A 13,108-nucleotide genomic window follows, 5' to 3' on the forward strand; every position below is an offset into this window, starting at 1 on the left:
CTTAAACAACCGTTCATCAAAGCTGTTCTCTGTAACAGCGTGATCAAAAGCCAGGAACTTTCTAAAAAAAAAAACTCGAGCCGCTGTTCGAAACAGGTCGACATGGGCGCATCTGAAAAGCGATCGAAAAAGGCTGCACACCTACGCTACATGTGCAGCCGGCGCTGAAGCTACTGCGTGAAACTTGTGCTGGAGCTAGTTTTTGAGAGGGGATATGCACTCAAGCTCCTGTGGCCGCCCTTTTGGCGTTCATGGAGCAGAGTAAGAGTTTCCGCGCATCTCTAGTCGGCTTATCGCCACCTTTTTCGACCTGCACAGCTCAAGCTGCGCACTGTACAACAAAATGACGCCCGTTACTTCACGAGAATGCTTCTTATAGGCGTAACGTCCTTGGTACCAAATGTTTGCGTACAGTTTTCTTCCTTCTTGCACGTACGCGATATTATTTCTGCAGCTTCCCAGGACCGGCATAATGCAACAGTCCATCATTATTCCATATATTTTCGCACTTTGTTATTGGCTGACGTGTCGAGTTCTTCCTATCACAGGAATAATCGAATGGATGAGGCGAACGATAAGAATTGAACAGAATCGAGTGAAATAAATCGCCATATTACACTGGCCCGGTACACGCCCCTCTTCACGTCATTTTCGGAAAATTAATCCTGAATGTAAAAAGCCCTTTACTATGCTGCATGCCGGGACACCTCGGATACAAGTGCGAAAAGCGCTGAGCTATCAGGGCGCTTATTTTTTACTCCCAGAAGAATGTTCTGTGGGGCCCTATTTTGTAACAATTCCTTTTACATCATCACGGTGTGGAGCCACCAAGCGATGTTTTTCGTCTAGGGTCAAATGCAGGGCTCAGCAATACACGGTTTTGTCGAACGTTTTTTTATTCCGCAACACTGAGATTTAGCCTCAGAAGACTTCCTCTTTGAAGAATTTGGACGGGCGCGTTTTTCGAGCAAGCAATAACTCCAGGGAAAAAAAAGAGAAACAATGAAAGCTGGCGCGTCCCCTGCACCGGCGCCTTATCAAACACTGCGCCGAATTCTTGCATTGCCACGCTGCCTTATCAAAACCAGCGCTAAGCGCGGCGTCTGCACCCTTGCAAACCATCTCAAACGCCGAGCCAATAACACCGGAAGCGGTTTGGGACTGGAATCATCATCAGCCCCCACGTTTGCTTAGAAACATCAAAACCGTGCATAGCAAAGAGACAAAAGATTAAGTGGAAAAAGATACCAAGTACTGGGCTCAGGTCATTATTTTAGCGATTCGCTCGATGGCTCAGTTAGCATTGGCACATTGCCAACGCCACCTAGGCATTGCAGTGCAACTCGGATGAAAAAAAACCGCAGAGGTCTGCAACTACAATTAAGAACATACTGGTCATGCGATTGCGGTTGAGATCGGAGTCTCAATAGTCTACTTCATAGATGGTCTCAGTCTACACCTCCCGCTACACTCAGTACAGTTTCAGTACCTCGTTACATAAGCAGACAAATGCGAGCGGTACCACCATGACCGTATGGGAGTGTGGAGTGCGTTTAACTCTCGTATTGGCACGAAACACTGCATGCTCGTAGCGGAAGAGAGCTATCTGTTGCTTTAGAACTACTTCTACTCAACACATCTCGAAAGCGTGGTTCGCAGCTGCGACAAGCGTTCAGACAGTGAAAAACTGACGCAGTTACATTTTGCGGTACGCTGATTTGACTATATTAATGGCTCAGTGGCATCGTCGGCGATTCCAGAATGTTTCACTTACCCAGTCTTTGCAAATGTAGACCACGTCTCAATCATGAGCTTGGACAGTTCTCTCTCCTGGTCAGTGGCGATGGTGGGATTGCTGAAGGGGTGTCCCATCATGAAGAAGACTTCGTCTCCGTGCGTCGGCCCCACCCAGCCGGGCCATGTACTGAACGATGGCCGGTGCGTGAAGTGGTAGTAGTGCACTTTGTTGTTCATGGACGCGAAGCTCTCCGCGAAGTACTTGGTCGGGCAAATGATGGCAAAGTCTCCGACCGCTTCCGCGGCCTTCTGAAGGGCCTTGATATTCTCCCTCTCTCCAATGTGGCTGAGGTAGTAGTGGCGTATGGGGGAGACGTTCTTTCTCAAAAGCATCTGGAGACAGTAGGATACGTACAGATCGACTTCGTATTTGGTGATCCTGTAAGCCTGCTCAAGGTCCAGAGCTCGGCCAAAGAGATAAAAGACGAAATAGCTGCCTTCGTCAAGATTGTTGCCGATGAGCAAATCGGCCTTGTGGAATTTTTTCTGTTCCATCATCTGGTACGGGTCGTCGGGAATAATGTCGTCACCGAAAATCGGGAAGAACGTCAGCGCGTGCACCCCGAATATCGTGTTGGACATGATTAGAAGTTCTTTGCCGTCAATCTTGCGCAAGCAGTCGACCATTTCGGCCATGTGGGACTCGATGGTCATGTCGTTGCCCGCGCAAGACAAGGCTCGTGCCAGCTTCTCCACTTTGTGCGGGCCTTCCTTGGTGTTGTCGGCGATGCGGAAGTAAGGACTACCGCTCTCCATTATGATTCTCTTGAACAGGCCCTTGCTAAGGGGCGAGACGAGGTGCAGGCCGATGGAGATGGCTCCAGCGCTCTGGCCCACGAGTGTAATGTCATCGGGATCGCCGCCGAAGTTGCGAATGTTCTGTTTGACCCACTTCATAGCTAACAGCTGGTCGTGTAGGCCGGCGTTCCCGGACGAGTGCGGGGTGCCGCTGTGAAAGAAGCCCATCGGACCGACCCGGTAGTTCATGCTGACCATCACGACGTCGCCGCGAGCAGTGAACTCCTTGCCGTCGTACCAGTCCCACCCGCTGCTTCCGAAGCTGAAGGTTCCTCCGTATATGTAAACGATGACCGTCTTCGGGACGCAGCTGAACTTTCCGAGAACGCATTCCCGCGAAGGTGTCCAAACGTTAAGATACAGACAGTCCTCGGTGGAGTTAGCTGTCGCGACTGTCACGTTGCTGTTAATGTAGAAGTCCGTCTGCAGACAAGGAAACGGCTTTTTCGTCGCCTGGTAGACGGTGTTCCAGGGCTTGATAGGAACAGGGTTCCGAAACCTGAGCGGGCCCACCGGGGGCTCAGCGAAGGGTATGCCGACGAACTGGTAGAGAGTCCTGTTGGCAGCGTAAACTCTTTGTCCCTGCACAGGTCCGGAGTTGGTCTCGACGATGGGGCTTTCCTCCGTCGATATAGGCTGCGATGTTGTCGTGGACACGGGCTGCACGTCGTCAGGCGGCACGGCTAGCGACAACTGATCTTTGCCCGTAGACACCGGTTGCGCTGTGGTTGGCGCGGCGGCATCAAGAGGACTAGTCACGTTGAAGGGCTGCGGGAGGTAGATCTTCTCGTCAGTGTCTTGTATAGGATCACCCGGTTGAAATATGTAGCATCTCGCTTGGGCGCTTCGAAGCGCGCACCCGTAAAGAAGCAGTACGATGAGCCCTGTGTGCATTGTTCTTTTTTTTCTTTTAGCTCAGCTTCTGAAATAAACACAAAATCATGTCAAAATTTCGTTCTTCGGCAACGCTACGTACAGCGGTGCCAACATTCAACATCATTATCTCCCACTGACATACCGCACGTATTGCAAAATGAACGGGAAAAACTTTCTGACCTCTCAGTACCTGCGCACGCTACTGCGTTAATAATATCAGCAGGTAAAAATCCGTATTTAACACAGTCATTTGTGAGTCGTGAGCACCTTGGAATACAACAGCGTATTATCAAAAAAAGCAGCACATTATCATATATAGACACTTATAAAACGGCCCTCCTTCTGAGGTAATAAAGAAACCGAAGCTTCGTAAGTTCTCATGTGCTTTTCCTCACAAAACTTATACTAAAACAGACGTCTGCAGTGTCTGTGCAATATAAAACGTTCCAGTAAGTTGAAAGATCAATAAAAATGTCTTAGTGTTCACATAAACCCGTGACATGGAGTCTCTAAGTGCACACCGAAAAAAATAAATGCTTTGAATTCAATCAAATAAATGCGTTTTCATGTGCCACAGGTACACATGGGCTGAGACAAATGGTAAAGAATAATCCTGAAATTGTTTCGATCGCTTTATATTTTTACCAAGCAACAAAATTCAAACACACCACCATGTTTGCCCTTCTCTGCCATTAAAACACAGCCGTCGTGGCAGTTATTCGAATTTATAACAACGTATTCAGTAATACAACGCCACAGGAAGCAGTGCTTTGCTAGTGTGCTCCACAAGTTTAATCCACCTCGAATAGACTAGCCTAAGCTGTAGCTTTCATGGCACTGGGTAGAATTACTTGCATTGAGCATGGAATCATTGGGACCATAAATGTTTGCAGCAAGAAAGAAAGCAACCATTTTCGTGATGTCGTCGTTAAAATGACGAAGCCGACGTGGTTTACGCTTCCTACGAATAAGCATTAGCTCTAGTCGTGGTGTCCTAATCTTTTTCTCGAACTTTTTCCAGCCATTCGCATGTAAAACAACAAGAAAATCACTGACTTATTGCGCAGTCTGACCTGCACATCGCGCAATAAATGTGCGAGAGCACGGCGCAATTACACATCACTGTGAGTGTGTTCGACTTGAGTCTACCTCCGCCAAAAATAACCACGAAAAGCACGAGCCGAGAACTTCCTAGCAAGACGTGTGTTGCCTTCTTCCTGTTCGGTGGCATTTTTAGGGCACCTATCTAAATGCCAAGTTTGTGAGAACCTCGGTGGTGGTCTGCAAGCGTCGTTTACGACAAAGCGCTATTATTCGCCTGGAGCAATCGGCTCATTTGGCTATCAGAATAACTGTCTGCGCTAAAGGCCAGAGCGGTGGTTGTAGTGGCAGATACCTACCCAAAAAGCTCTGAAAGACGGCTCAAGGTCGACGTTCTCGTGGTACAGCAATGGTGCGCAGTTATTCCTATTAAAAGTATTGGTGAAATATACTAGTTGCAAGGGCATAAAATGTGGAAATTGTCAGGAGAAAAAGGTAAACTCAGAAAATGCTACCAGACGTAGAAACTGTGGCTGCCGCGAGCCGACCAGAGCCGACTGGAGTAGTAACCGACCAGTGCCGAATGGCCTAAATTGGATATAAGATTAAATATTCCTCTTATATATCGGGACTAAAAAGAAAACGGAGTCACAAGAATATACGTCTTCCCATAAGCGGTTTGATTGCTTCTATTCAACCAAAATGCCACCCTGTCATGCCCGTTTCTGTAAACAATTAGATGAAACGTTCATTCGGAACTTCACGTTGTTTCGGAATGCTGTCATGTAAAGTAAGGCGAACTTAGCAGCCAAGCAAACAAAAGTACTCTGTCATCATTTCGCTAACATATCTGAATTCGTATCGTTCCGTTTCAGAGGTCACTGGTGAAAAGCACAGCAGAGTCTCATCAAAGTAATGTCTTCTATAATTATCACCGGGCCGCTTATTCTTGTCAATAGGCCATTAGCCTTGGGAAATCTACACCAGCGAGAAGCTCCCGCATAACATTCCTCTCCGCCCCTACCAGCTCGTTAATCAAAGCCCATTCATCGATAGCTCCAACATCCTACAGACAGCGCGTCGGTCACGCCGGTGGTAGCATTCAACCCTCCAATTAGCCGCATCCTTGAGTACAACTTGTCCAGGCGACCGCGAACCCCACGTGCGTGCAACATAACAACATGTAAACAAGCTCTTCCCGCTGCACGAATGCACAGCCTTACATTTAACATCGGCTCGTTGGCTCGCCAAGCCGGTTCCTCACCTCCGATTCAGCCGTCTTGTCCACACGTCATCCGCTGACTCCGTCGTCCTCGTCGCCGCAGACACCAGCGCAGTCGCACGCGAGCACTTCAGACCAGCAGAGGCTACGGCGAGCTTGTGTGTCGCGCTGCTGTGGTCACCGGAGGACTCGCAGCGGCCGACGTCTGGCGAATTGACTTTCGCCCGGGCGTCGGCGATTTAGGTCGCGCACTATTTAGAGTCCATCGGCGCTCGCGGCCGGCCTGCAGTCTTCCTGGTGGGAGGAGGGCTCGGTGAAGAGGCCCGGCCGGGCAATGATCCCTCGCCTCCGCGCGCACACACACTCCTTCGCTCTCGGACCGTCGCGCACTGCTCGCAGCCGCCGCCTTCTGTGACTTAGGAAGCCCATGCAGCCTTCCCTGGTACCCCCTCCGGCCAACCTCCCATGTGGGCGACAAGCCTTACCAGCAGCACAGCAGCTCACACAGCAGTGGAGGAAACCCGAAGCAACCTCTCGCCTCCTGTGTGCACGATCGTGTTTGCAGAAGCAGCAGTCTGTATTTGCAGGTATCCAAGATCAAACTAAAAACACAGGGCCAAGGAGAAGCGAAAACTGTTCGCCGTATAAACCAAATGCGTGCGCCGGTGTCAAATTCTTGCGCGGTGATTGCGTGAATGATTTATGAGAGCGAGCTGGTTTTGCAATTCTGCATGTCGTTAGTTCTCCCACGAGCAGCGGCCCGAGGAGGGGCTTCTGTGACACGGGATGTCGCACTTTAGTCTCTTGCGGTAAACGTGATCTTGGGCTCGAGGAATTCGTGTTGCGGCGGGTTCTGATATGTGTATTTCGCCTGCGCACTCCGCTCGACGAAGCCATGTCAATTCAATATTCATTGCGCTAGTGCTTGCTGGTTGCGTCAGGCTAAGGATGATGGTCCGCCTTCTCATTTAACTCGGCGCGTTCTCTCTTGCCACCTTCTTCATCTTCTTTCCAGTCTTCTGGTGCTCTCAGAAGATCGAAGGGCGGAGGAAACTCAATAACAATAGATTTTTTAGGCTTTCGCACCTGCGCCTTCTCCCCTGAATCTTCTCCAGCCATGAAGAAAATGGCTTACAAATGCTTTCATAGATACCGTTCAAACCACCACGAAGTCTTGTGCTACAGTGTTTTCAAGTTTACACATTGGATGGACTGAGCGACCTGGTACAGTCGTATTGGTATATGATTTTATTTTCTTTTCGCGCCAAAATGCTGCTCAGACAGTTGTCAGCGCAGTCGTTGTGGTGGGCCCCATATTATATTTCTGCGATTTCTGGCACAAAAATCTCAACAAGCTGGTGATTTTGCGCTCTTCTTCCAGCGAAATACAGCTGCCGCAACCGGCTATCGAACCCGTGACGCAATGGTCTGCACGAGAACGCCATAGTCTCCGAGTTTATGTGGTGTGTGCGCAGTGCCAGTGGCCATCGTCCACAGAAATAAACCTGCACGTCTTCGACAATTACAGAAGCACGAATAACGAGCGCTAGAGATTCTGCAGCCAGGAAGCCGAGAAACTTGAAAAGCAAAGCACTCAATGGCATCGTTAGAGCGAGCACGTTCAAGTGATCTATATGTAGCGTTGCCTCTAAACGAGGAGAAAGGTAACAGACAATGGTACTTCCCTCTCTCGAGTCCCTTGCTCGAACACTGACTTAGGTGCTTGGGAGTTCAAACTAATTCATCACTGTTTCCTTGTACGAGCACAATCCTCCTCTTCCTCGTGTGTGTGGTCTTGACACTCCGCCGGACAATCAGTGCCAGTGCGGGCAAGAGGCGACGCCGGGCTGCGTCTCGGTATCCGGGCCACCACAACTGGCGGCTATGTTTGGGCACGCTTCGGACGGAAAGCGGACCGCTCCACGGCCGATGAGGATCTGCACGCAGGCCAGCGGCCGTCGTTAGGCGCCCACGGACCGTGAGTCGTGCGCGGCGGCGAAGAAAGGAAGTACCGTCTTCCCGCTTCGTTCCAGCGGAGATAGCGGCGGATGCAAAGAAGCGCGTTCAATCACGTGAACCGTGGCAGTTGACTAACCGTCGTTTTCACGGTTCGTGACGTCTTCTTGTTCTTTCCTTCCTCCACCTTCCTGCAGCTTTTAGTTGTCCTGCATTTTCTTTCTTCCTTTCGTTCCTTCTTTTCCTCGTGATCAGGGCCAGTCTGTGGCAGCTTCTTTGGGGTTTCTTTGGGTGACCCGAAAGCATTTTTGGGCCGGAACGTGTAAGGTCTCGGATGGCTCTCAGAGGTAGACGGTCATAAGGCCAGTGGTTCTTTTCTAAACTGAAGGCCATTAGCGGGCCGCCGCGAAGATTTCCATGGCCGCACGTAGTATTTGGACAGCAGAAAGCGCGCAGAGTTGCTGGAGCACTTCCAGGGAAAAATAATTGTGCTGGTTTCTACAGACATCTCCTACGACCGTGCTATTGGGACTGACCTTTGTCGTGGACACGCACCCGAGAAGCGTCCACCTTTGTACCAGTCGAGCCATAGCCAGATAATTTTGTTTTCATTTTTTTTCCTTGCAAATGCAAGTGCTTACTCGCGCAGGGGCTGCTGACACAAAATTCGGTGCTGACTTCTCTTCAGTAGCAAAAAGAACCGTGGCCTTTTCAGGCCCCAATATACTGACATCATGATGCTGCCTCAACTTTGTACGCCTCGGTCTCTTTCCTCGCCCTGCGCACGAGCGCGCCATCGGAACCCCAACTGATGGGCACCTGTCGATGCGGTATATATACTCGATCTGGATATCGCCGCGAAGTTATTGGGAAACACGTATGATCTCTACTGCAAAGTGAACCGAATATGCAATATTGTCTAACACCAAGCGGTTCATCAGAGAGGTTAAAGGCTGCGGCTGTCGGAATCAAGACAAGTAGGGGTGCGGACATAAGTAATTGGAGAGCACGCTGCTACTGCGTTCTGACTTGCGCTTTCCCTATCGGAAACGAAGAAACAGTGTTTGTTTGTAAAAAAAGTGCGCGCATGTGTGGGCTACCAGCATGTACTACTGGGGCTAAAGTCTCCGGGACGCGAGTTCTAGGAAGAACGTTTATTGCAGCTCCACCTCTCTACCCAGTCGCCTGATATTGTATGAAGGCATTGAAGGAATAAATGCTCCTTTCTCTCTTCACAATGTCAGGCGACTGGGTAGTGAGGTGGAACTGCAATAAACGTTTTTTTCTTAGAACTCGCGTCCCGGAAACATTTGTCCCCAGTAGTACATCGCATACCTGCCAGTTTCAATTAGGCAACGCTTGAAAAATGTCAGATCGCAACTGCGCCCTTCGTTTACTTTTGTTTGCCTTTGTACGTACGTTGAAAGGCCAGCGTTCCTCTACTGCACCCTAGATAGCGGTCAAGTGGTACAGCAGCTACCAGTTCCCTTAGGGCTGGGAGATAGAAAGCATGTTATCCCACGAAGAGCGAGCTATTATTTACCGAGTGCAAAAGCATTACCCCGCCACCTGAGGCTCCGAAGGACGGTTTCGCCTTTGGTTTCGTCGTAAACACATCTAAACCACGCAACAGTTTTCCTCGTTTCAGTATATTTTAACCACAAGCGTCGTCAAGGCACCATGCACAAACACAGCGCTTGGTTCACTCTAATGCGAGCAATGTCAGAGATGTTGACGCAGTGGCGTCGCTGAGATTTTTCCGTTACTTCGACTCGCGGCTGGACTTACAATAAGCCCAGCCGCGACAAAATCAGAAGCGAAGTGCTCACGTAGCATTTTAAAAGGCGCACGCGTAACAAACAGCGTCTTCCAGGCGATACTGAAATGAACGAAACGTACACACACAAACAAACACGTGTCATTTAAACAATCGGCGACTTCATGACAGCGTTAGATGGCGCGTCAACTTTATTTTAGCACCACACAAGTTGACGAACAACTAAGAACTGAATTGTCCATTGTTGAAACTGGGCTTTCGAGAGAAGAAAACTTGCCGTCAGTGACGGTGACACAAGCACTTGGATGACTTCGGAATCGGAACGCCGGCCGCTTAACAGGAACACTGGGGACAAAATATTCCTGGCCTGTATTGCTAGATTATCTCGTCCTAACGACAAAGACGCCATTTTAACTAAAACAGATTTTTTTTCGCGAATCACTGAGGCCGTGCTGTACCGCCATTCACTGAAAACAGGTGGTCATGGAGTCCTTTTTGATGTAGACGTTAAGCGTTTTAGTCGAGCAGAGAGAAATTTTTTCTGGAATTTTCTCAGCAGTAAATGAGTCTTTGCTGCAAGAATAATATCAACGTACCAGGAAAGAGCAACAGAATCATTCACTCACCTAAAATTGGATGGAGGATTCTCAGCGCCCCTTTAAGCCGCGTTCTGTATTAATAAACAACCATTGCATAACGGAGAGGTCTGGTTCGCTGCCCACCCGGCGTGCATTCGAGTATACAGGCATGGCAAACCGAGGACGGCATTAATGGCATCGTCAGGGCTGCCAAGCAGCAGCTGACGGCCACAGCGCATGCGTTCGTTATCACTGTTTCCCTCTTTGGACGTCGGGCGCAGCAAAGCAGGCCGCAAAGGAAAGTACAAGCGCCGGGGTGCATGATTGGTCACCGTCTTTCTTTTTCGCCTTGACGGGAGCTTCATCTGAGCATGCACAACATGCGCATAATCCTGATAACACGGCGCTGACGAGTCAGCTACAGGTGCGTTCAGGCGCGAACGTGATAACCGTGTAGCCATCCTCATTCGGTGGCGCACTGAAAATTGTCTTTGTATGGAAACAGCGCAGCAGACGGGACCAAGAAAGGAAGACACACATACGCACGTCTGCTGCGCTGTTTCCATGCAAAGAATGTACCAACTAGCCAGGCTTACTCCTTTGTTGAAAACTGTGTTTAGATTAATGTGTTGGGGTGTTTATCGGGACGGCACAGGAGTAGCTTCGATCGTGCGTATGCCGCAGAAAACTGGCCCTGCACGACACACAAAAAATGCCTCAGGCTGCGCGCCGGAAGCGATAATGAAGGTATGAAGCTGAAATAAAAACAAGAAAAACTAAACTTCTCTAAAACCTGTTTTCTACGGCGTTTGGTGGTTGTGAGGGTGCTAACTTTTTATTAGAACTGTAATAGCAGTTAATAGCAGACGGCCGCAACGGATGACTACAATCTATATTTCTCCCAATTGGAGGAGTTAATTTTTATAACCTGACTTGTAATAACTTCACCGCCGTGCACACATCTGTGTACGGAGTAAGTACTTTCGATCTAAGCATTTAGAGATTCATCATATTATAATGTTATTTGCCTTTTTCCGAAAGGAGGAACTTAAGAGGCAGCTTTAAAGTTTCAAAAGAAAACCTCGAATGAGTACTTGCGTAATAAAAGAAAAAGTATTTTCACTGTAACTCTACAGACAATAGGTACTACTCCTCCCGAGAGTAAGCATCGCCTTTGGCTCACACATTTTGCTGCTCGCACTGAAAAAGAACAGTACATCCTACTTCCGCTCCATACAAACCGAGCAGGCACCTATGGATGTCGATTGCATCAGTCAAGATAGTGCTCAGAAGACGTCACTCGAACTCAGCTATCCACTTTTCTTGCTTCCCATTTGCATAAAGAGCGGCGAAAGTTATCGAACACATCTGAATTCGCATATCAGACAGCGTGCCTTTTTTGTGGAACTGTCCTTTAAGTTAGGCACAAGTGAGCTTGAAGCGAGTTCAACCCTTCCACTGAAAAGTAAAACAGGAAAGCAGAATTCTTTACTTTCTTGATATCAACATCAGCAAAACAACATCACGCTTAGCAACAGTAAAATGCACGAGGCCAGGAAGCGTGTCTCCGGTTTCGTTGCTTCTTTTATTTCCACTTGCCCTCAGCAAAACTCCCCGCCTCAGAAAGTGGTCTCAAAGTCAAAGCCAAGGTCAGCCATATGTCTTCAGGGCTTGTAGACATCTTGACACCGAGCAGCTTGCCCGCGGCAGAGTTTTCTTATTATATCTTTACCTCCCTCGTGCTGCCTTGTTTTTTTTTTCTTTTCTCAGACGCTTTTATCGTGTCTGATTTTCCGCGTGGAGACACGAAAGGAAAGTCGATTCAGACTTGCGCTTGGGAGAGGAGGAATTAAGGCCGCCGCCTGTTCAATAGGTTTGAGCGAGAGAAGGTAGGAAAAAAGAAAATAAAACAGCGAATCACAGCTGACAGCCTAACAGCATGGAGCAAGCTATGTTAGAGAACAGATAGTACGCAAAAAAAAAAAACAGGAGAAAAATAAACTGCACAGTGATTGGCGACTTCCCTGCTGGAGGTCGGTGCACTGCGTGTCTACGTTTGGAAATAGATTGATACACCTCTGCCAGAGGACCGCCCTCCCTGCACACGAAACGCACAAAGCGAGAACTATGTTACCAATTCGTGGAATGCGTGTGGAAAGAATTGGAGAAGGAAAAGGGGGGGGGGGGGGAGTTGTCTGAAAGGGTTGCGCTTGAACGAACGTTCATGGATGGTCACGCACGCAGCAAACGTCTCTTGGCTTATGGCCTCCTTTCTCGTGATGCGGCCCGCTGTCACGTCATGGCTCTAACCCCTGACCTCATTGTCGGCCTACGTGGCTTTGTAAATACTTGGGTTTGGCCTTACCGCTGTGCGCCTTGGTCAGGTGTGGGACTTCTACGGCGATTGCATTTTTTCCCTTGTCTGTATCCATAATTATCTATCGTTGTCGTCGCATGCTTTCGTTCAGACCGCTCTTTGTCAATTTAACGTCAAAACTTTGTTCACACGAGAGCCAAGTTGAAAGGTTTGGCCTCTGGACTCGTCAGGAACGCTGCCACCAGTCGTTTGACGGATACTTTGCAAACCATCCACTGCGTTAGATAATAACACAATGCGAAATCACTGCGCTTGACTGCATGCGAAGTCTAAAGCGGCACCACGTTTTATCACCCGCTCAAGAAGTAATCGCTTAAAGAAACAGGGCTCACCTCACGCCGCCCGCACAGTCGTCCTTCAGCTTTGCTGGCCAAAAACGATAAGTAATCACCTTCGCTTGTCACTTCACTTTGTTGTCAGACGGAGCGTCATACGCAACAGCTGCGTCCCACTAGGGAGTAGCTTCACGCCCTGTGCCGCGGTCTCGCGTGGATAATTAGACGGATTGGGCTGGAATTTTTGACACGCACAGCTCAGGAAACAGGCACGTTAATAAAATTATAATAAATAGAATAGTCACCGAATGCCACTAGCTTTAAGCTTTCAATATAAACATGCATGCTAACTGCAGTGACTAAATAGTTAATAATTGCATTTAGTTGATTACTGACATTAAGATGACAGTT

At 48.8% G+C, this 13,108-nt stretch overlaps 1 protein-coding gene across 1 annotated transcript in view; it reads right to left on the reverse strand.

The window, feature by feature from the left end:
• LOC144094483 (uncharacterized) overlaps positions 1–13,108 on the reverse strand; it is a 48,948-nt gene that overhangs the window by 3,251 nt on the left and 32,589 nt on the right. The window contains exon 4 of the mRNA XM_077628410.1: positions 1,775–3,511. Coding sequence (XP_077484536.1) covers positions 1,775–3,511 — 1,737 coding nt within the window. The remainder of the gene's footprint in view (positions 1–1,774; positions 3,512–13,108) is intronic.

The sequence above is a fragment of the Amblyomma americanum genome, chromosome 6 (assembly GCF_052857255.1).
Source record: "Amblyomma americanum isolate KBUSLIRL-KWMA chromosome 6, ASM5285725v1, whole genome shotgun sequence".
NCBI classification, from domain to species: Eukaryota; Metazoa; Arthropoda; class Arachnida; order Ixodida; family Ixodidae; genus Amblyomma; species Amblyomma americanum.